Source organism: Asterias amurensis, chromosome 1 (assembly GCF_032118995.1).
Source record: "Asterias amurensis chromosome 1, ASM3211899v1".
In the NCBI taxonomy this organism is placed as follows: Eukaryota; Metazoa; Echinodermata; class Asteroidea; order Forcipulatida; family Asteriidae; genus Asterias; species Asterias amurensis.
In genome coordinates, this window is record NC_092648.1 from 33,871,234 (window position 1) to 33,893,563 (window position 22,330).

At 38.5% G+C, this 22,330-nt stretch overlaps 1 protein-coding gene across 1 annotated transcript in view; it reads right to left on the reverse strand.

Annotated features, from left to right (window-relative positions):
• Window positions 1–4,627: 4,627 nt before the first annotated feature.
• The window catches only part of LOC139937709 (uncharacterized), a 99,787-nt gene continuing 82,084 nt past the window's right edge, over window positions 4,628–22,330 (reverse strand). Inside the window, exons 4-7 of the mRNA XM_071932993.1 lie at window positions 20,708–20,774; window positions 13,901–14,008; window positions 8,230–8,316; window positions 4,628–7,162 (exon numbers count right to left, since the gene is read on the reverse strand). Coding sequence (XP_071789094.1) covers window positions 5,666–7,162; window positions 8,230–8,316; window positions 13,901–14,008; window positions 20,708–20,774 — 1,759 coding nt within the window. The 3' untranslated portion in view covers window positions 4,628–5,665. The remainder of the gene's footprint in view (window positions 7,163–8,229; window positions 8,317–13,900; window positions 14,009–20,707; window positions 20,775–22,330) is intronic.

Here is a 22,330-nt window from a genome sequence, read left to right on the forward strand (position 1 = left end):
GCGCTCCCAATCTCAATGTTTTTTAGGATCACAGACCGTGCAATTTGAGCTGACATTGATCAAGGGCTAGAGGCGGTAGCCCTTTGAGGTATGGCCTGGGGTCGATTTCACAAAGAGTAAGGATTAGTCCCAAGTTAGGACGAGTAACTTGTCCTAACTCGAGATAAGACTAGTCTTAACTCTTTGTGAAGTCCACCTCATGATTGTAGATTGACAAACTTGAAATAGATTGGTTCAAATGGGTAAAGGATACATCAAATTAAATTTTTGCATGAAACAACTTTTAAAAGTGCTTTTGCCTTTAAAGTTCTAACTTTAAACTCAGAGCTGAAATGTACAAATAATTGTCTACAAAAAATCGATCATAACAGAAATTTACATATACGTACGTCTCAAAAGCAAATCAAAAATATATCAAACATTAAAATAAATTTGAGTCACAAAAAACCCCAGGAATGATTTTACTTGAATTTTACAAAGACCAAACGTGTACAAAATAAGTGAATCGTAACAAGTCTTCAAACAATGGATGATATAAAGCAATGTGGAAAGTTCAGGATAAGTAACAGTTACGTTCTTTTTGGCACATAATGTAGTAAGTATTGTACCAGGTATATTTTAGAGTAACAATCGCCGCACACACACAATTTCAAAAGCACTTGTCACTGTAACTTATGACCCAGCATTTTTCTTGCAAACCCAATGACACATTTTTCTTGTCCTTGCTCTAGACTTTAACTACTGACCAGATCCACAATCCATAAACCATCAGCAGTTTCAGCACAACTGGGCCCAATTTCATGGCTCTGCCTACCGCTGAATTCTGCGGTTACAATCACCATTCTCAGCTTACGTGCAAGTGCCGAATCTCTGCGCTAGCTGTGTAAAGCGTAGATTGCCTAGTAACTTGGAGTACGCACATGCACAAGCCCAAATTCCCTGCTTCCTCAAGCGCTGATTCTTTGCTTACGGTAAGCAGAGCCATGAAATTGGGCACTGTTTACCAAGCACAGATAAATCTTGCTTAACCAAGACAGACTACCAGCAAAACCAACACATTCTACCACTATGTCTTTAACTGATTCCCTGCTGGTTCCACTTGGCGTAAACTACTTATAAAGCAACCTTTCTGTGATTTCTATACAATACCAGCCTAAAGGATTTGGGAATTGGTGAACTAGTGAGAAAGTGACGTTTGGGATACACCAAATCAGTTTTCTTATGTGACAAGTGCTATTCTGAACAACTGGGAATTTGTATAAGCTAAGAGTAAAGAAACAACAAAAATATATAAACGTGTAAACAAACTGGTTTCATTCCCAGCTCATAGGTGCATTACAGCATCTGGTCCCAATTTCATAAAGACTGTAAGCATAAAAACTGGCTAAGCACAGACAAATCTTGCTTAACAGAATAAAGTTACCACAACACATGTACCATCTGTGACTGGCATTTGGCTTATTTTTGCTTAGCAAAGAAGTATTCAGCAATGTCTTCTACTTAAGCAGCTCTATGCAATTGCCGCATTGTAAGCAAAACATTGCTCAAAAATGTTCTGCTCAGAAAAAAATAAGCAGGCTACCAAGGACAGACTAATGGTGTTTTGGCTGGTAACCTTATTATATGGTAAGCACAATTTGGTTGTGCTTAGCTACTTAGATGAACAAAGTGACAATGCACAACTCCAGTTCAAGTATTACAAAATATTATCCTTCAACAAAAAAACGTACATTAGTAAATAGCAAGAATTTCTTTTGCATTATTAAATATCACAATATTAAGTTACTTTAGTTGCTATAGTTTTATTTATTCTATTTTTTTGTTAAGAAATATGTTTTAAATTTGTTATCTACACTAATGCTAACGTTATGTGATTTCTTTACCTAAGGCAAAACTGGAACAAGTATACAAGCATCTATACATGAATGCATTGAAATGATTTTCACATTTGAGTTTCAAATAACCAGCCGTTACAATTGTGACTGCGTATGTTGACCTGTGACCTCAGGAAAAATTACTTATGAAAAACCATTCACCTTTGAGATTTTGTTTTCAAACTCCTGTTTGATTGGTGTGAGAGTAGTGTTTGACCATAGAAATGTAACTTGTTGAATGCTTACTGGCCTTCTCTGGTACATTCAATGTGCGCTGCTGCCATTGGCTGGTTCATTTTGTCACATGGTATCGTCACTCTAAGTCAAAAGCTGACATAGAGAGCGTGCATAGCAGACACGAATGACATTTGATCTTAGTATTCTCTGGCATTCCTTCTCTATGGTACCCTCACACTAGAAAAATCCCACTTTCGCCCTAAAAAAGTGAAGTTTTTCCTGATTAGACATTTTATAAGTGCTTCCCTAAATACATCAAATTAGTGAATCGTCACCCAATCTTAAAGACACTGGACACTATTAGTAATTGTCAAAGATATAGTCTTCAAAGTTGGTGTATCTCAACATATGCATAAAATAACAAACCTGTGAAAATTTGAGCTCAATCGGTCATCGAAGTTGCGAGATAATAATGAAAGAAAAACACACCCTTGTCGCACCATGGTCACACGAAGTTGTGTGCTTTCAGATGCTTGATTTCGAGACCTCAAATTCTAAGTCAGAGTCTCAAAATCAAATTCGTGGAAAACTGCTTCTTTCTCGAAAACTATGTCACTTAAGAGGGAGCCATTTCCCACAATGTTTTACACTATCAACCTCTCCCCATTACTCATAATCAAGAAAGATTTTATGATAATAATTATTTTGAGTAATTCCAATAGTGTCCACTGTCTTTAACTTAGAAGTGGAAAACCATAAGCTTATGTGCCATTAGCAAGCTTTGGTTTGCTTTGATTGGGCCACAAAATTAGGCAACCCAGATCTGATCAATTAAATAGTAATGTGATAAGAAATCCCCTTTAATTCCTATACCTCATTAGATTTCATGATTGTATGATTCAGAATCATTCAATCAATCCAATTTCTGGCGTCAGGGTGGGCGATGCATTACCGCAACCAATGAACACAGGTTTCAATACCTTTGTCTTGCAACAGTTAAGGTTTTGGGGGGTTTCTGTACAATACACTTAATATACTTCATCATGCAAACCTTTTTATCAATTAGCTATCCATTCCCATTCATTAAGATGTCCTCTGCGGTAATTAAGTAACAATATCGTTAAATGCAACTGCCTTTAAAGCAAAGCAATATATATATATATTGACATTAGTAAATTTCTGTACATACTAGCTATAAGTACATGTGTATCTCAATACCACTGTAACCATAGTTTAAAACCATTCATGTTGACTCGATGAAACAAAGTCAGTTTGACAAAAGCGATGATCACAATGACAATTTTAAACTGACATTGGTATCCTGCAATAGCAGATTTATTTTAAAAGCACTGTTTTCTCCTTAAGCAGCTAAAATTTGGCCCTTGATTGTACTCAACACGTTGCCCATGTTTGTTGACCAAGTAAATCAACTTTTAACTTGTGTACTTTTTATTGTGTTGGCTGATACAGGTTGTAATTTTTTATTTTTTTTGCCCTTTCTGCCAAAGTCTTGTAATTGCAAAAAATAGTTAAGACCCTAGCAGAGTCTTTTTCCAGGGCTACTTTCGAAGTCACATTCAAATATCAGGACAAGAACTACTTTGTGCAGTTTGCACTAGCTGATTCTATTATCTAAATTTCATCTATATATTTCCAAATGATCAGGGCCCAATTTCATGGATCTGCTAACCGCCGAATTCTGCGCTTACGATCATGATTCCCCGCTTAGGTGCAAGCGCCATCAAACTCAAGGAGAGAAATTTTGATGCGGGTCAAAACACAATTTCATACAGTTGCTTTAGCAGATATATTACTTAACAATTTTCAGGACACCAGTCACAAATGGTACAAGAAACATGGTGTTTTGGCTGGTAACCCTAATCTGGTAAGCACAATTTTGTTGTATTTAGCTACTTCAAATTGGGCCCAGGCTGGAATGGTTCAGTCCATGGTTACAGTGGCATTTTCTAACTGACTATTCACAGTGCACATTGTGGCATTAACTCCCCAATAAACGCAACTTGCATTCAGACGTAAAACCTGATGAATAATTCATAGAATACTAAAAATACAAAAATTCAACTTATAGAATACACATTTTACATACAGTGCTTTGAAAGTCATTTACATGTACTTGCATAGTTTCTGATTTAAGACACTAATGAATTGAAAGAAATAACGGTGGAACATCTCTACATGCTCTTAAAAGCAAACTAGACTTAGTAACTATGTTCGACAACGTACCTAACTAGAGATAGTTGCTTCGGATGTGATTACACACTCAGAAACTTGAACTTGGTGGTTCAAGTGTTGGGGGAAATGGGATGACTGCCTCCCCCCCCCCCCAACCCCCCGCCCCACTTTAACAGAAAAATCCCTATACTCCTACACTGATTCATTCTTGATAGCTGCATCAAATCTTTACCAAATCTAGTAAAAAGAACCCATCAACATCAGTATGACCACCAACATAGTACAAGAAGTGGATTTCAGAAAGGTCCTCGATCCTAAGTCCATGGGAAGCTTTTTCAATAAAACCCCAGCCCCACCCTCCCCCAAATCATCCAGTACCCCTCCCCTACCTAGAATAACCTTCACTTCAACAGCATCTTAGTGAATTTATGAAGCTTTCCGTTAAAAAGACAATTAAGTTTAAAATAGTACTTTCACAAAATCCTTTCATAGGATATCCTTGTAACTTAAAAAAGCCAGTAGAGCTTTATGCATTTTTTTTTCAGAAGAAAATTAAAATAGTTTTAAAAATTTCAATTATTTTTTCAGCCACATTGAACCAGCATTCTCACGCCTCGTTCCTAAAAATGCTTCTTTTAAAACGAACAACACCTGAAAACGAACAACACCTGGAATGTTTCCTTCTCTTAAAAGAACTTTTTGTTCGCTCTTTTTTTCTGAGCACTTGCCGGAACACCCTGAAATCAATAGATCTTGATAAACTTATCTGTTTAAAAAAAGTGATAAAAAAATAGGTACAAAGTAAATCAACATACAGTTCAGCTTTGGTCACAAATTCCAAGACCACAAAGCTACTTCTTAACAGCTCAAAAACATTCAAGTTTGTAATAAATCAACAGAATTGCGAAGTTTTATGCTTCAATCACTGGCCTCTTCTGTGTTTCTCATACACACACAGTTTTGGAAAACCCACTTTACAGGGGAACTATAAAAACTTGTTCACACGTGACTAAAAAAAACATGGTTAATGGAATCACTCCAAAAAAAACGCCGTCGTTGCACACAGTATAACACTCAACTATTAGACACATTCTGTTTTTAATATAAGTCTATGATCAAGGACCTCAACCAGACAGTACTCTAGTCTGCTATTAACTAGTACTCTACTTCTGCTAAGCACAGACCAGAGCTGTTTGAAGCTGTTGGAGTGCTCAACTACACACAAATGACCGATTTGTTTTGTATTATTCATATTTTACGTCCTACAGAGATCTGTTCTATAAACATTGATTACACACAAATATTCAAGCTAGGTTTGAGCATACCATTGAGGTAACATCAAAAAATGAAGATTTTGAAAGCTCATTTGGAAGTAGAAATGATCTGAAAGTACGATTGGTAAGCCTTGTTGGTGAGGAGTATCAGACGCTGGTCTGCAAGAAGTGAGCATTACGATTTTTATTAGCTGGATCAGCGTTGTTGGAGTTGGAATTTGAGTTGGAGTTTGGAGTCGCATTGGGGTTGGGTTTAGGAGCAGTGGTCCTCGGCTGTTGGGATCCGGTGACTTGGCCAATGGGTTTTGACGCGCTTCCCACGAGCCTTGGCTTAGGGGGCGTCTTCTTTTTCAAGTTCTCAGCGTTAGTCTCGTTGACGTACATAGAGACTCGTTCCTTCTTCTCATCCATGCTTGGGTTATCTGGAAGTGAAGCTTGAATCTGATTCTGATTCGGAAAGGGATGAGCTTTCTGCATGGTACCGTTGGTGTGATCCGTGAGTATATTGGGTATGATCTTCCCTTCTTCAGTGGGCGTTCTTGCATTGCCGTTGGTCAGGCCAGTCCGCTGGTTTCGCTGCTGAGATTTGATGACGGCGGCTTTGCCTACTTTCTTGAACTCGGCATCGGTTGTGGGTGAACTCTCTGACAGGATGCTGTGGCTGTTGTACTTCTGATTCTGCTGGTGCTGGGGTTGTGTTGGACCACTCTGGACTCGTCTTGCAGGGCCAGTGGCTTTGACGGCCGGTGGCTTGGGAGTAGCTAGGGCTGCATCGGCTTCAGTCAGGGAAGATCCTACACTACTAGGTGTGCCTGTATTACTCTCTTTACTAGCGCTGCTACTATCTGACATATCATCCTGCATAGGGGAGCATGAATCCAATGGAGAGACAAGCGACAGGATATCGGCCGTCGAAGGAGTCTCTTCACGTTCGATCGAAGCGGCGCCTAGTGGTTTCACCATCGTCTCCGAGTTTGGTATATCGAGAAGCAAGTCTGCCAATGAGAGATTCTCTAGAGAACGCTTGATGTTGAGTTCAGTGGAGGTTTCTTCCGGCACCGCGGTATCCAGTAAATCCAGCAACAGGTTCTCGTTTGTTTTCGTGGGTTGAGGTTTAGCCTGGAGAGGCTCGGAAAGATCTAGTAGGTTGAACATTTTGGGTTCTGGTTCCGATATGGGTAGTATAGGTATTAAGGGTTCTGGTTTGATTAACAACGGTTCGGGCTCGACGGGCGAACGATTCAAGTCGGCGCCGCACCTGATGCACAGCGGCTCCGACTGGTCCCCTGTACTTGTCGCGATGGTCTGCGTGCCCTTATCGTGTAGAATGACGGCGACTTCGTGTTTACTGCGGCTGCGTAGCGTTGGGACCAACTTCTCGACTTCCTTGCGCTCTTCTTCGTCTCTGAGTTGCATGGCTCTTGCAATGATGTTAGCGGGGACTGAGTCGTACACCCTGCCGGACAAGTGGCCGTTGGACGTGTCCGAACCCAGAAGGGGTTGGCTATTGTCGGGCCCCTTGTTTTGTACGGACGAGTGAGAGGTGATGTTGATACGTTGATTGCTGGAAGTGCCGCTGGGTCCACGGAAGGAGTTCATTTCACCCATGAGTTGATGAACGTAATATTGGAGATCGTGTGGAAGCTGAAATGATTGAAATGTTGACAATTAGTGAACACAATTCAACTGAGTGACACAACAAGGTAATGCCAGCAACTGCTACTGTACCTCAACAAATCTGTGTTCAATCTTCTGCAGCGACTGCTTATACAACCAAGTAGTTTAACTTTATGTAGTCTAATAAATTTGACCATTGCCCATTGGTAATTATCAGAAAATGTAATATTCTGCTTCCAAAAGGAAGGTACTTGTCCCAAAAATCATGACTGTAAAAAATGCTGTCACTCTTTGAGGAAATGTTACTTGATTTTGATACAATAAGGTTACTAATAAAAAAAATACACTTGATTCTAGAGGAGGAATTTATATGAAATTTGATTGATAGTTTGATAAGAAAATGTTTTCTGGAAAGCAGAATTTTCTTTTGTATTTTGTGCTTCCAGCTTGGTATGTTGCGGCAGCTCTACAAAATAGGTCCGAGAATATCATTTAAACCTGTGTCCATCATTGTAAACTGGCACACAAACCATAGTACACACTTTGTGCAACCGGACATATACATGAAATAAGAAACCTGTCAAAGTTGACGCTCAAGCGGTCGTTGGCGTCACAAGAAAAAAGTTTTAAAACCAGCACTGTTTTCACTGCGTGTAACATCAGGTTTCGGACCACAATTAATCGTTCCACTCAATTCTAAAATAAACCTGCAACATTTCAAGCAATAATATTTCCCTTAAAGCTTGACATATATCTATTTTCAATCTTCCCAATGTTTTCTTGCCCTCTAAAGCACTTGCAAGTTAACAATTACAGAAGCCCGTCAAGGATTACGCTGCCCATCCTGTCCAAACTGTCAGTTATTTTGACTGATTTGTGGTAAAAGTTCATGCAGTAACATGTGTTCCACAACACATGGGACCACTCGCTTTAAGTCTCATTCGAAGGACAAAGCAATGGTCAAGTGTCTTGCTTAAGGACACAAGTGTCATGACTGGGGATTCAAACTCACACTCTGTTGATTTGAAACACCAGAGTTTGAATTTCGGCTACAACACTTCCAATAATCACATTTTGTGTTTTTTGGCACGTACCTGGCTGACTTTGTGTTGCATATACGCTCCAGAGGGGGTGCATTGGAGAAGCTCAACAGCAAGCTGACAATCCTTCTTGTAGCGTGCCTAGTCAAATCAAAAAGAAATAGTAGTTACTTTACAAGTACAACTGAACTCGACCCTCCCAATAATTAACCCCTTTACATTTGTTTCTTGTCTCTGTCTGCAATGGACAAAAAATTAGAGCTTTTGAAGATATAAAGTACAAGTAAGACAGAGGGACAAGTATCTGTTAATGTAACAATATTATACATTATGTTGGATGTCTTCTGACTGGCACCCCGAACTAAGATATTGACCTATTAGAGAGCCTACCACTATAGACCTTAATCACGCTGTCACCATCTTGGTCATGTTTCCTGTTTTTATAACACTAAAGAATGCTAACATTCATTGCGCAAACACACCACCAGACTTGGAATGGAGTAAACCCAAGATGGCCACACCATGATAAATGTCTATGGGCTAGTAGCTCAGAGAGTCAGCACGTGAATCCGGAGGTGGCAGGTTCAAGTTCTGCTCTAGTCAAATGTTCTTTGTTCGGAATCCTAAATAATTGAAAATTGACCCTTATGGTTTGTTACTTGATACTATTTAAAGTCCTGATCTGGTAATTGTTTCTAAGTTAAAACCCAAATATACCTTTAAAAAATATGGAAATAAGGTAAAACTACAAGAACATAAAAATCATCAAAATATACTATAATAGCAAACATTAAGGTCCTGCCAAAACAAACCACAGAAAAATTGAATAGTGAAGTAGAATAAATAAATAAATGATCTTATGATTGACAAATCATTTAGAATAAATAAAGACAGATGGTAAATAAATCAACATAATAATTATATGAAGAATGACAAATTTATCATTCCAATAATGAAAGCATTTATAGCTCTTACACTAATGTAACAAAGAGCTACAAAACAAGGTAAAGAACAACAACAAAAAATTCATATTTCGTACAAAATTCAGGAATGCAGCTGCAGTTTGTCACAAAATGTTGAAGTAAAGTGTCGAGGCACAGCAAGACCTGTCCAGTGTTTTCTCAACATAAAATATGACATATTAAAAAAAAAGTTAACCATTTCAATAATGAAGGCATTTACAGGGTGCTCTAACACAAATGTATCATCCAGTTTGACAACAAGCTAATCAAGGAAAACGGAATATGATATTTTGTAAAAAATTCTACGTCAGGCACACAGCTGCAATTTGTCAAAAAAATGAGGGAAATTGCCCAGACACAGCAAGACGCTGTCCAGTGTTTTTCCAATTAACCAGAGGCACAGCTGAGAAACCAAACTTGAGGAATCCAGCGTTGACCAGCTGAAAAGTCGCTTCATGTACAACTAGAGGCTTAGTTCATGTATTTTTTCCTTTAATGGAAAAACAATAATGATAGGCGAATGGTTGAGTAAAAGACAAGTCTTCAAAAAGAAGACGATGCACTGTTGCACATAATCAACCCAGGTTTATTGGGTGTAATTGATACAAGTACCATACTCAACAGAACTTAAAAAGGTATTTACCAGACTTAAAAGTCAACATTTAAGCATAATTTCTTTCTGTTAAAAATATTTCACCGTGTTGTAAGGTATTATTTATGAAAAGGAAAACACAAGATCGCCAGACTTGTTTAGTTTTGAGGTTACTAAAATCACTGTCCTTCAAAGAAAACATCAGTTAACACGTTAAGGGACAGGTCATCTAGGGGTCATTTGTTATCTTTGCACTACACTTTGAAACGAAATCATGGTAATCAATTTGTCTTGAGCACCTCCCGAAATGTTGACACGATCAAAAAGAAATGCTTCCCGTTCCAGATAACACTACCCGAGGATTGGCCAGGCAAATGCAAATATCGGCCAGCCTATGGGAGGATGCCGTATTTCCATGGTGACAGCATGAAGCGAAAGGGGGGGTCTGATGCTGTGCGTATCGTGGTTAATAACTGCTTCCCTCGGGGGCCGGATGGGGGGGGGGATATATTTTTAGGGATATTTACAGACGTGTGTCCTAGGTGATGCATCAGCTAATAACAAACGACCAGAGTTATCGTTTGAGTATTTACCATATTCCACAAATTTCCATCCATATTATTGTTCTGGGCAGACATCTTCACCCAGCCACAAGCGTGAGTGACATGAAGAGTCTTACTGCTCATGCAGAACAACAGTTGTGTTCAATTGTTCTACACAAGACTGTTGTACCTCCAATTCAATAAGTAAAGAAAGAAAGGAAAGTGCGTATTCATGATTCGCTACGTGGGAAATGTCAAACCCTGTCGACACCTTGAAGCAAGACTAGCAGTCTCAATTCCACTAACAATTTTCAGACGGCATTTATAGATATTTCCCTCGAAGAAATTTAATTTGTAAGGATATTTTTATTGAAGTGGACCCTCTGGCAACTGCACAATTTTATTACTGAAACGTGCACTTATTTCAGACATTCGTAACTACAGAGAGAAAAAAACAAATAAAACGATTTGAGATCAGAACTGGGGAAAACATGTGAGGTTTCACAGACGTGTGATGCAGCTGTGCACGTATTTATGCCCACAATTGCGTCGCCTGCGGTTGATGTGTCTTTTAATAGATGTCCAAATCTGCACAGGTGGCTATCGGCCGAGACCGCATGGGACTCGACTCCAGAAATCTATGAGTAGACTTAAATACAGGACTGCATGCAGGTGGGTGTGTTGTCGTGCGTGCCTACGAGGACGTGCGACACACACCCACATTCCCCGTACGGTTGCTACCCTCGTCTAACCCTCCTCAAGTGTGCGTCCCCCTCCGTCAGATGCACGGTGTGAGATTTCTCCAGACAGCATAATTGAGAGCACAAATTGCTACATTAAACAGATTCAAACACGTTTGTTAACGTGTATACTCTGTATAAAAAAAAAACCTGAAGTACGGCGGGGAAGGTCAATGCATCAAAGTGGGAGCCTTCTGGTTTCTCTTGCAGACGTTAGCAGTCCCCCACGGAGTGCTCCATTTGAAACATCGATAAAAGTAATAGGATATTAGGTTCAGTTTATTGATGAAAATGTAGGCAGTGTAGATCAGCGGAGCACACAGGGAGGCCAGGGTAAATGGAAGAAAAATACGGACATCAAATAGCTATCGAAATCTCAAATCATCAATCAATGACACTGGCCTGATGCTTCACAGAGGCAACAGAGGCATTGCGGATGCCCCTGGTTATTGCCTTGGTGCCTCTTGAAACATTCCAATATAAATTTACGATTCCCTTATAGAGGCGCTGTAGAAAGAAGACATAGCTTGGTGCTCTTGCCCTGTGGATGTACACTATACATGAGAAAGCCATAGTGCTTCATATGTCAGAGCATAAACAATTGGATTTAGGGAGATCCTCAAGAATCCATCATTATTTTTGAAAGCTATGTCCGAGTGGTTCGAGATTCCAGCATACCACAACGAATTATCGGCCTTGGCTTATGGCCAAGATTTTGCAATTCACGGTGAACGCATGTCAAACTTTCTCCCCCCCAAAAAGCACAACAAATCCAAGTGCTTTTTTTGAGAACCTTTGCTGTTTTTGCTTTATTTAGTAAGGGATTCATTGTGTTAACACTATTCAAAAACAAAAAAAGCATTCTGCCAGTTTGGGGGGAAAAATCAATCCCATCTTCAGAAACCCTGGCGCTAAGTGGTTAAGATGGCCTTGCTGCGATATTCTTAGAATAAATTGTCAAACAAAAAAGAAAAACCTCTTTTGGTTCCCTGTAATGATTCCTGAAGTGACAGACACAATGATAATAATGGCAGTTACACCGTGGGACTTGAATTTGGCCTTTAGCGTTGCAGTAAGTTTAAGAATAGCCAGGAACTGCAGTCTCAATGCAAACAAAACTGATGCTAGAGATCAACCATTTCATTTCAACTAGCATTGACCAATCAATTAAGTCAAAAATCTCTGTCCACATGCTCTTTTAAAGGTACTGGACACTATTTATTATTGTCAAAAACCAGTATTCTTACTTGGTGAATCTCAACATATGCATAAAATAACAAACCTGTGAAAATTTGGACCTAATTGGTCGTCAAAGTTGCGAGAGAATAATGAAAGAAAAAACACCCTTGTTGTACAAGTTTGTATTTCACAGATGCCTTAATTCGAGAGCTTGAATTCAATTGATTCTTTTTGGAAAGAAATAACTTCTTTATAAAAAAAAAAAAATACATTACTAGGGAGCCGTTTCTCACAATTTTGTATACTATCAACAGCTCTTCATTGCTCGTTACCAAGTATTAGTCTGTTTGCTAACAATTATTTTGAGTAATTACAAATAGTACCCAGTGCCTTTAAGCTCTCTTTCAAAGAGTATCTTATCTCCCAATATATGTAGCATAGTTTTATCCCTTTGGTGTATTCTCCAGAGTTGCATCCTCCCCTGCAGTTTCATGGTTTTTTTTTGTAAAAACTTATCTTTTCTTCTTTCCCACCCCCTTTTCCCCCCTTTTTTGTTTCCCTGGAGGAGGAATTTTATTTAAACTCAACATCTTTCTTGTCAGATCATTTGTCCCCATGTAAATCTTTGTCTTGTAATCGTTCATTATTATTTCATTAATTCATTTAGAATTTCCATTTTGTTCTCTTTCCTTTTTCTTTGGCTTGTTAGGATTGTCCCTCCACAATATTGTCTTCTGCCTTCTGTTTATGTACAGTTCAGGATTGAAATAGATGTTGAATGGAATTGAACCATACAGCACCTCTTGTGTTTGTATTTCGCCTGACGGCTACATCTTTAATATATGTCACGATCCGCAGTGAGCTTGCTTATATGCAATGCTGGATAGAAAAATCGCAGTCCAATCTACTATCGAAGGAGTCTTTGCATGTAGCTGAACAAGCACTACGGGGCAGAAGACGCAAGCGTTTTTCTAGCGCTAGCTGCGCACCTTGGTCAACAAAGAGTGTTGTTGGTGCCTTCTCGACTCCTCACCAGGTTGCCCAAGGATTGTTGTCTTAAACGGGGGATCGACAGTTGACATAAGCCATGATGGTTACATGGGTTTGTAATAACACTCCAGCTTGATTAAGGGGGGGGGGGGATTCCAGTTTAGATTTAAGAGTTTCCTAAAATTTCATACTGCTTTGTTGATTCAGTCATTTGGACTTTTACAATTTTACTTAAATTTCAGAAAGAAAAATAGGCAATATATATTCAAGAAGAAAATGTATCTGTTTCAAGAAGAAAATATACAAACCAAAAGTAGAAAATAATAATAAATTATAATGGGCATTTATAATGTGCTGGTATTCATCTTAAGATGCTCATGGCGCAGCGGCAGACCAATAGAGGGCAGTGTTTATCAGGGCAGGTGAGTCTTGAGGGAAGTTTTGAACAAAGCAAGAGAAAGTTTGATATGATCCAGTGATTCATTCCATAATGAAGGGGCAGGAGAACTAAATGATGTTTCACCCCATGATGGTTGAGGCCAGGGGTTTCCTTAAAAGACAACAGGACATTGAATGGGTTTCTTGGTAACAAAAACAGACAACCTCAGTGAGGCTTATGGGCTGCTACATTCTGAATCTGGCAAAACAGCTTCAGACTTTTAAAAAACCCAACTCTGTTTGCCCGCCACTGTCCGATCATTAGGCCTATACGTCTCTTACATTTCTCTCTTCTTGCTTGTTGATCTCAAACTTGGTGTCCAGGAGTCTCTGGCTCAGCGTCAGTACCTCCCGATTCAGTGCTTGCTTCTCCTTCTCGTACGCTGCCGCCTACGAACAGAGCAAGGAAAAAAAGAACGCCAAGATTAGTTCCATGTTTGATTGCTTTTCATTAGTCACAGAGTAACCCGTAGAAATCTAACATAAACATTCAGAGGGGGGGGGGTATGGAGTGCAGCATTGCAAACGTAAAAATCTTGATTAATTTCCGAGGGGAAATTGTCTTTAGAGGAAACAGCATCCGCTTCCGAGATCAGATGATTTTAGAAATAAAATGTATATTTTAATGTTAGATGTATGCGATGAATATGAAATCTGAAAAATACACAACACAAAAACACTGTGGAAATAATTTTAGATAAGACCATAGTTTGACTTTTTGTTGTTTTTTTTTTTTTTGGGGGGGGGTGTTTTTGTTTGTTTGATGGTTAAATCATGGTATTGATATCCTTATTGGGGTGTTTGTATGTTGCTTATTTTGCTTTGCTTTGTTTTCAATTTCTTCTTTTCTTGCTCATAGCTAGCAAACACTGACCTAGTATATGACCTTTCCAACAACAACAAAAACGGGTGACCCCCAAAGTGGTATTGATCATCATAAAAAAAAGTGATAAATTGTCTGGATATTTGTGATAATGAACAATGGTTTATCGGATCAGGTGGTAATACCCTTGGATATTGACCTGGCTTCATTCAGCAAAGAGGTTTATTATTAACTTCAGTCACACAAACAATACCTAGAATTGTGGGATCACCATTTTGTTTCCAATCAACATCTCAATGTCATTCTGTTGGTACAGTAACTAATAATTGTTTATTGTAAAACAGTTCTTCAGGTTTGATATCTGGGTCCAATTTCATAGCGCTGCTAAGCACACTAATTTGCTTAGCATGAAATTTCTTCCTTGATAAAAACAGGATTACCAACCATATTTCCATTTGTTGCATATTGCTTGTTACTTGTATTCAACTGTTGTTTGTTTATCCTCAAAACCACGTGGAAATTTGGTTGGTAATTTTGTTTTTATCGAGGCCAAAATTTCATGCTAAGCAAATTTGTGTGCTTAGCGGCGCTATGAAATTGGCCCCTAGTCCTTTGAAAAAAGATGGAACATTTTATTCAGTACAAGGTCCGACCTACAACAATGTACATGTACATCTACATATGGTGTTGTGTAGGCTTAAATTGACTTTTCAGGCTATTTTATTCACAATTTTTCTGTTTTTCCCCCCCAAAAGGCAATTTTTTTTCTCGGAAATCAGACTAGTGTAGTAAGAATATCATGACTGGTGGTTCTTATTAAGCGCATCACGTGTAGTAAGAATATCATGACTGGTGGTTCTTATTAAGCGCATCACGTGTAGTAAGAATATCATGACTGGTGGTTCTTATTAAGCGCATCACGTGTAGTAAGCATATCATGACTGGTGGTTCTTATTAAGCGCATCACGTGTAGTAAGAATATCATGACTGGTGGTTCTTATTAAGCGCATCACGTGTAGTAAGAATATCATGACTGGTGGTTCTTATTAAGCGCATCACGTGTAGTAAGAATATCATGACTGGTGGTTCTTATTAAGCGCATCACGTGTAGTAAGAATATCATGACTGGTGGTTCTTATTAAGCGCATCACGTGTAGTAAGAATATCATGACTGGTGGTTCTTATTAAGCGCATCACGTGTAGTAAGAATATCATGACTGGTGGTTCTTATTAAGCGCATCACGTGTAGTAAGAATATCATGACTGGTGGTTCTTATTAAGCGCATCACCTGTAGTAAGAATATCATGACTGGTGGTTCTTATTAAGCGCATCACGTGTAGTAAGAATATCATGACTGGTGGTTCTTATTAAGCGCATCACGTGTAGTAAGAATATCATGACTGGTGGTTCTTATTAAGCGCATCACGTGTAGTAAGAATATCATGACTGGTGGTTCTTATTAAGCGCATCACGTGTAGTAAGAATATCATGACTGGTGGTTCTTATTAAGCGCATCACGTGTAGTAAGAATATCATGACTGGTGGTTCTTATTAAGCGCATCACGTGTAGTAAGAATATCATGACTGGTGGTTCTTATTAAGCGCATCACGTGTAGTAAGAATATCATGACTGGTGGTTCTTATTAAGCGCATCACGTGTGGTAAGAATATCATGACTGGTGGTTCTTATTAAGCGCATCACGTGTGGTAAGAATATCATGACTGGTGGTTCTTATTAAGCGCATCACGTGTAGTAAGAATATCATGACTGGTGGTTCTTACATGTATTAAGCGCATCACGTGTAGTAAGAATATCATGACTGGTGGTTCTTATTAAGCGCATCACGTGTAGTAAGAATATCATGACTGGTGGTTCTTATTAAGCGCATCACCTGTAGTAAGAATATCATGACTGGTGGTTCTTATTAAGCGCATCACGTGTAGTAAGAATATCATGACTGGTGGTTCTTATTAAGCGCATCACGTGTAGTAAGAATATCATGACTGGTGGTTCTTATTAAGCGCATCACGTGTAGTAAGAATATCATGACTGGTGGTTCTTATTAAGCGCATCACGTGTAGTAAGAATATCATGACTGGTGGTTCTTATTAAGCGCATCACGTGTAGTAAGAATATCATGACTGGTGGTTCTTATTAAGCGCATCACGTGTAGTAAGAATATCATGACTGGTGGTTCTTATTAAGCGCATCACGTGTAGTAAGAATATCATGACTGGTGGTTCTTATTAAGCGCATCACGTGTGGTAAGAATATCATGACTGGTGGTTCTTATTAAGCGCATCACGTGTGGTAAGAATATCATGACTGGTGGTTCTTATTAAGCGCATCACGTGTAGTAAGAATATCATGACTGGTGGTTCTTATTAAGCGCATCACGTGTAGTAAGAATATCATGACTGGTGGTTCTTATTAAGCGCATCACGTGTAGTAAGAATATCATGACTGGTGGTTCTTATTAAGCGCATCACGTGTAGTAAGAATATCATGACTGGTGGTTCTTATTAAGCGCATCACGTGTAGTAAGAATATCATGACTGGTGGTTCTTATTAAGCGCATCACGTGTAGTAAGAATATCATGACTGGTGGTTCTTATTAAGCGCATCACCTGTAGTAAGAATATCATGACTGGTGGTTCTTATTAAGCGCATCACGTGTAGTAAGAATATCATGACTGGTGGTTCTTATTAAGCGCATCACGTGTAGTAAGAATATCATGACTGGTGGTTCTTATTAAGCGCATCACGTGTAGTAAGAATATCATGACTGGTGGTTCTTATTAAGCGCATCACGTGTAGTAAGAATATCATGACTGGTGGTTCTTATTAAGCGCATCACGTGTAGTAAGAATATCATGACTGGTGGTTCTTATTAAGCGCATCACGTGTAGTAAGAATATCATGACTGGTGGTTCTTATTAAGCGCATCACGTGTAGTAAGAATATCATGACTGGTGGTTCTTATTAAGCGCATCACGTGTGGTAAGAATATCATGACTGGTGGTTCTTATTAAGCGCATCACGTGTGGTAAGAATATCATGACTGGTGGTTCTTATTAAGCGCATCACGTGTAGTAAGAATATCATGACTGGTGGTTCTTATTAAGCGCATCACGTGTAGTAAGAATATCATGACTGGTGGTTCTTATTAAGCGCATCACGTGTAGTAAGAATATCATGACTGGTGGTTCTTATTAAGCGCATCACGTGTAGTAAGAATATCATGACTGGTGGTTCTTATTAAGCGCATCACGTGTAGTAAGAATATCATGACTGGTGGTTCTTATTAAGCGCACCACACATAAGCATCAATGTGCTTTATAATAGTTTATTTGTTTGTTGTTGTTGTTGTTGTTGTTGTTTTTAATGTGCTATTTCTCCAAGCTTCTTGCTTATCAAAACAGCCCATAGTTTTTTATTACACCTATCCTGCTTCCCGTGCTTATTTCATACTTATTCAAAGACAGTGGACACTATTGGTAATTGAAGATTTGAGCTCAATTGGTCGTCGAAATTGCGAGATATGAATGAAACAAAAAACACCCTTGTCAACTGAAGTAGTGTGCTTTCAGATGCTTGATTTCGAGACCTCAAATTCTAAACTTGAGGTCTCGAAATCAAATTCGTGGAAAATTACTCGTAAACCATGTCACTTCAGAGGGAGCCGTTTCTCACAATGTTTTATACCATCAACCTCTCCCAATTACTCGTTACCAAGTGAGGTTTTATGCTGATAATTATTTTGAGTAATTACCAATAGTGTCCACTGCCTTTAAAATCTTGAAATTAAAAACTGCAGATAGGAGACAGTGTGTAAGACCAAGCTAAGAAGAATAGTAACATTATCTCTTTTCCTGCTAGCCAAGGCCAAAAAAACACCCACTTTGGATTTTGTTCAAATCATATATACATTTATACGTTTTCAAATATGCAGACATCAAAAATGATTTTAAAAACGAAATACAGAACGGAAGTAGAAGCACTCAACTTTGTTTTCATTTCTTGAATTGTTCTCCCCATTGAGTTCTTTTTCTCTCTCCCTTCTTTCAGGGGGGGGGGGGGGGTTGCACACAATCTTGACTGAACATTGCAAGGAGCTCCCTAGTTTGGACATGCCCCCATGGTATTGATCCTTTTTAGTCTGGCTTTCAAGTTATCTCAGACAAGATGTGTACGTGGATGTAATGCTAAATGTATTGTCGCTGAGTGATGCGATATTTATGGCACAACCACCATCTTTGTTTTATGCCTAACGAGAAAATAGACTTTTAACATTTCAGCCATGTCCCTTATACTGACACTGAACAAATGAAGCATCTATTACAGAATGGGGCCAGACTATTTTGTTAACCTTTCAAGCCTTGGATCTGTGTATTAGTTTGATTAAAATGTAGTTCAAGGTAGGGCCACAGATTGGTAAGCACTCCAAAAATGTACGACTATCAAAACTTAATGTATATTTGGTTTGCGGTAACACCATGTGTGTATCTACTTGCCAGGTAGAGTTGTTCTTAGGGAACGGTCTTGCTTTATTCTACTGCCGCGGAGTAGATAATTGGAGGTTCGGGAGACTTCTCAGTTCTGAAAAGAACTGTCCTGCTTTTTAACTATTACCAGGGCGGATGGTATAGAAAATAGACTGGACTACTACTTTAGCTTGAAGGATCGTAATTAACTGTACTGCTGCGGAGTCAGTTTTGAATTGGTCTCAACGTTTCGACTAGCTTGCTCTAGTCATCGTCAAAACTTACTTGGTAAAACGCACTGCAGCTGTTGATAGAATCAAATATTTTGAGAAAGGATTCCCTTTGAAGTAGGCCTAATATAGTTTGGAAAATTTTTCAAACCAAAACATTCAAATCTGAGAACTATTTCATGCACGAGTCGTTTCTAAGATTTCTGTGGGTTGGTGTCCAATCATGAATGCTGTGGCTAGAGAATGGGTTGGTACCCGGCGTTGTCGTCACCTAGCTAAAAGTGGATGGATTTAACATTCTTGTGAAAAGAGTAGTATGGTGACAGTTTTTTTGCTGTTTTCTCAACAAGTAGACACTTTATTCAGCTGGAACTTTCACATGTTACCATTATTGTTTATTCTTCATAATTTTGCCTTCAAACAGCATTGCGTTGACAAAAACCAATCTACATGTATGACTCTACTTTTAAAGGCAGTGGACACTTTTGGTAATTACTCAAAATAGTTATCAGCATAAAACCTCACTTGGTAACAAGTAATGGGGAGAGGTTGTTAGTATAAAACATTGTGAGAAACGGCTCCCTCTGAAGTGACATAGTTTTCAAGAAAGAAGTAATTTTCCACGAATTTGATTTCCAAACCTCAAGTTTAGAATTTGAGGTCTTGAAATCAAGCATCTGAAAGCACACAACTTTGTGTGACAAGGGCGTTTTTTCTTTCATAGTTATCTCCAAACTCCGACGACCAATCGAGCTCAAATTTTTACAGGTTTGTTATTTTATGTATATGTTGAGATACACCAAGTGAGAAGACTGGCCTTTGACAATTACTAATAGTGTCCAGTGTCATTAAGAAGGCTGTTTGTTGATTAAAGCTTATCGGGGTAGAATGAGACATCAAGAACATTGCCACTGATGTGACCACAAGCTGTAACTGTTTCTTATAAAATGTTTGTTATTTTGAGCGATTTTAGAGTCAGACCTGATGCAATTATGAAATGCTGTAAGGCAAATTGATGCTATGTCAGATTTTTGGCCGATTTGACCCAAAAATTTTGATTTAAAATTCAATAGGTATTTTGATGGGGGTCGAGACAGTTACAAGCTTTCATTTGAGCCATTGCTTGAAAAAGTCCGCCAATTATTAGTAGCAGTGAAATAAAGTGCTCAAAATTAGTTTTTGTCGGGATCCCGACAATATATCACGTGACCAATTCTTATGTGTTTTATAAGAAACGTTTTAAATTTTTGTCATGGTTCCTGACCATTAAAAGTAAAAGTTAAACTTTTTTTCGTAAGAGCGGGTGATACTCTTTGAAATACCATTCACTCAAAAAAAAATGTTTTTTAATGTTTGGGCCAAAAATCTGACATAGCATCTTTAAAGCAAAGTCAGTTGTTACATTGGTGCATGTGGTTCTTGTCTGAACCCAAGTACACTTGTCTGTGTTGTTGTCATTTAGCCTTTCAGGGCCTGTCTACCAGGCAAGTAAAGCAACAATAACAACCGCCACATTTAAGAAAAAAGCAGAGAACCCAATCTTTACTTACAATGTCCAGAATCCGTTCTTCAAGATCGCTGTTTATCTCATGCAATTCTTGGTGGCTCTTCTCCAAACTGTAAAATCAAAAACAAAAGTTTAAGAACAATTATAAGAACAAATAAGAACAAATAATATTTGTTTAATTATATTAAACTAATCATATAAGAGCTGTCCAACCTATCTAAGCAAGCTTTTAATAAATAAAAAATTGTAACCTAGTTGAATCTGAATCTCGCAATTTAACATGTTTTGTTACGATTTTGCACAAGATAATGCAAAGGATGCTTACTTCTCTTGCCCAATTAACAAAAGAATTACCATCGGATTCAACTAAACTGTTCTCCTAAATGACAAACACATACAGTACGGCAGTTATGTGATGGGATTGTGCTTTTCATGATACAGTATGGAATTTGGCACACAGTCAAGAGTAAGGCATGAGACAGATATTTGGCTATAGGGACATCACAGATTTGTCCTTTGAAAAAATATAGGTAGTAAACTTGCAATGTCAGTCATTTTAAAAATTCTGTAAACTTTTCAAAATTTAAATCTTCAATTGCCCTATAGCCAAATATCTTTCTCATGACATACATGTACTCTGAATGTGCGCCAAATTCCATGTTGTATCTATCAAGGCACTTTCCCTCAAATAGTTCCCCTATCTGCCCAAATACACCCTTACCAAATAAGCTTAAAGGAACACGTTGCCTTGGATCGGACGAGTTGGTCTATAAAAAGCGTTTGAAACCGTTTGTTATGAAATGTATATGGTTAGAAAGATGTTTTAAAAGTAGAATATAATGATCCACACAAGTATCTCTCAAAATTGCACGGTTTTCTTTTTACGTCGCGAACTATCACGGTCGGCCATTTATGGGGGTCAAAATTTTGACTCCCATAAATGGCCGACCGTGTTATTGGACGAGGTAAAAAGAAAACCACGCAATTTCGAGGCATATTTGTGTAGATCATTGTATTCTACTTTTACATCATCTTTCTAACCATATGCATTTCATAATAAACGGTCAAAAAACGCTTTTCATAGACCAACTCGACCGATCCAAGGCAACGTGTTCCTTTAAGATTATTGCCCATGTATATTTTCTCCTTTCATCCCCTGCAAATCAATACCATTAACCTAAAATTTTGAATACCTGTGTGTGTGCAAACTGGGACAGAAGAAGAGAGAGTTTTGTTTGAGTTCATGCGACACTCGGCAGTAATAATTGTCTCATTTGCTACTCGGACACGTCGGGCCAATACAGAACCCATCATTGTGAAGCCTACACAACATGAGTCATAAAAATCTGCTTTGTTTTAAAGGTACTGGAACTGATTTCACGAAACGCTAGGATTAGTCCTATCTCGAGTTAGGACGAGTAACTCATCCTAACTTAGGATGGGCTCAATGCGTCCTAACGTCTACTGAACTTAACTCATCCTAAGTCCAAAGATTAATCCTTAGTTAGGAAGAGTTGGGTGAAATCAACGGCTGGACACCTTTGGTAGTTGTCAAAGACCAGTATTCTCACTTGGTGTATCCCAACATATGCATAAAATAACTAATCTGTTAAAATTTAGTTAATTATGTCATCAAAGTTGCAAGAGAATAGCTTCAAGCTGGAAG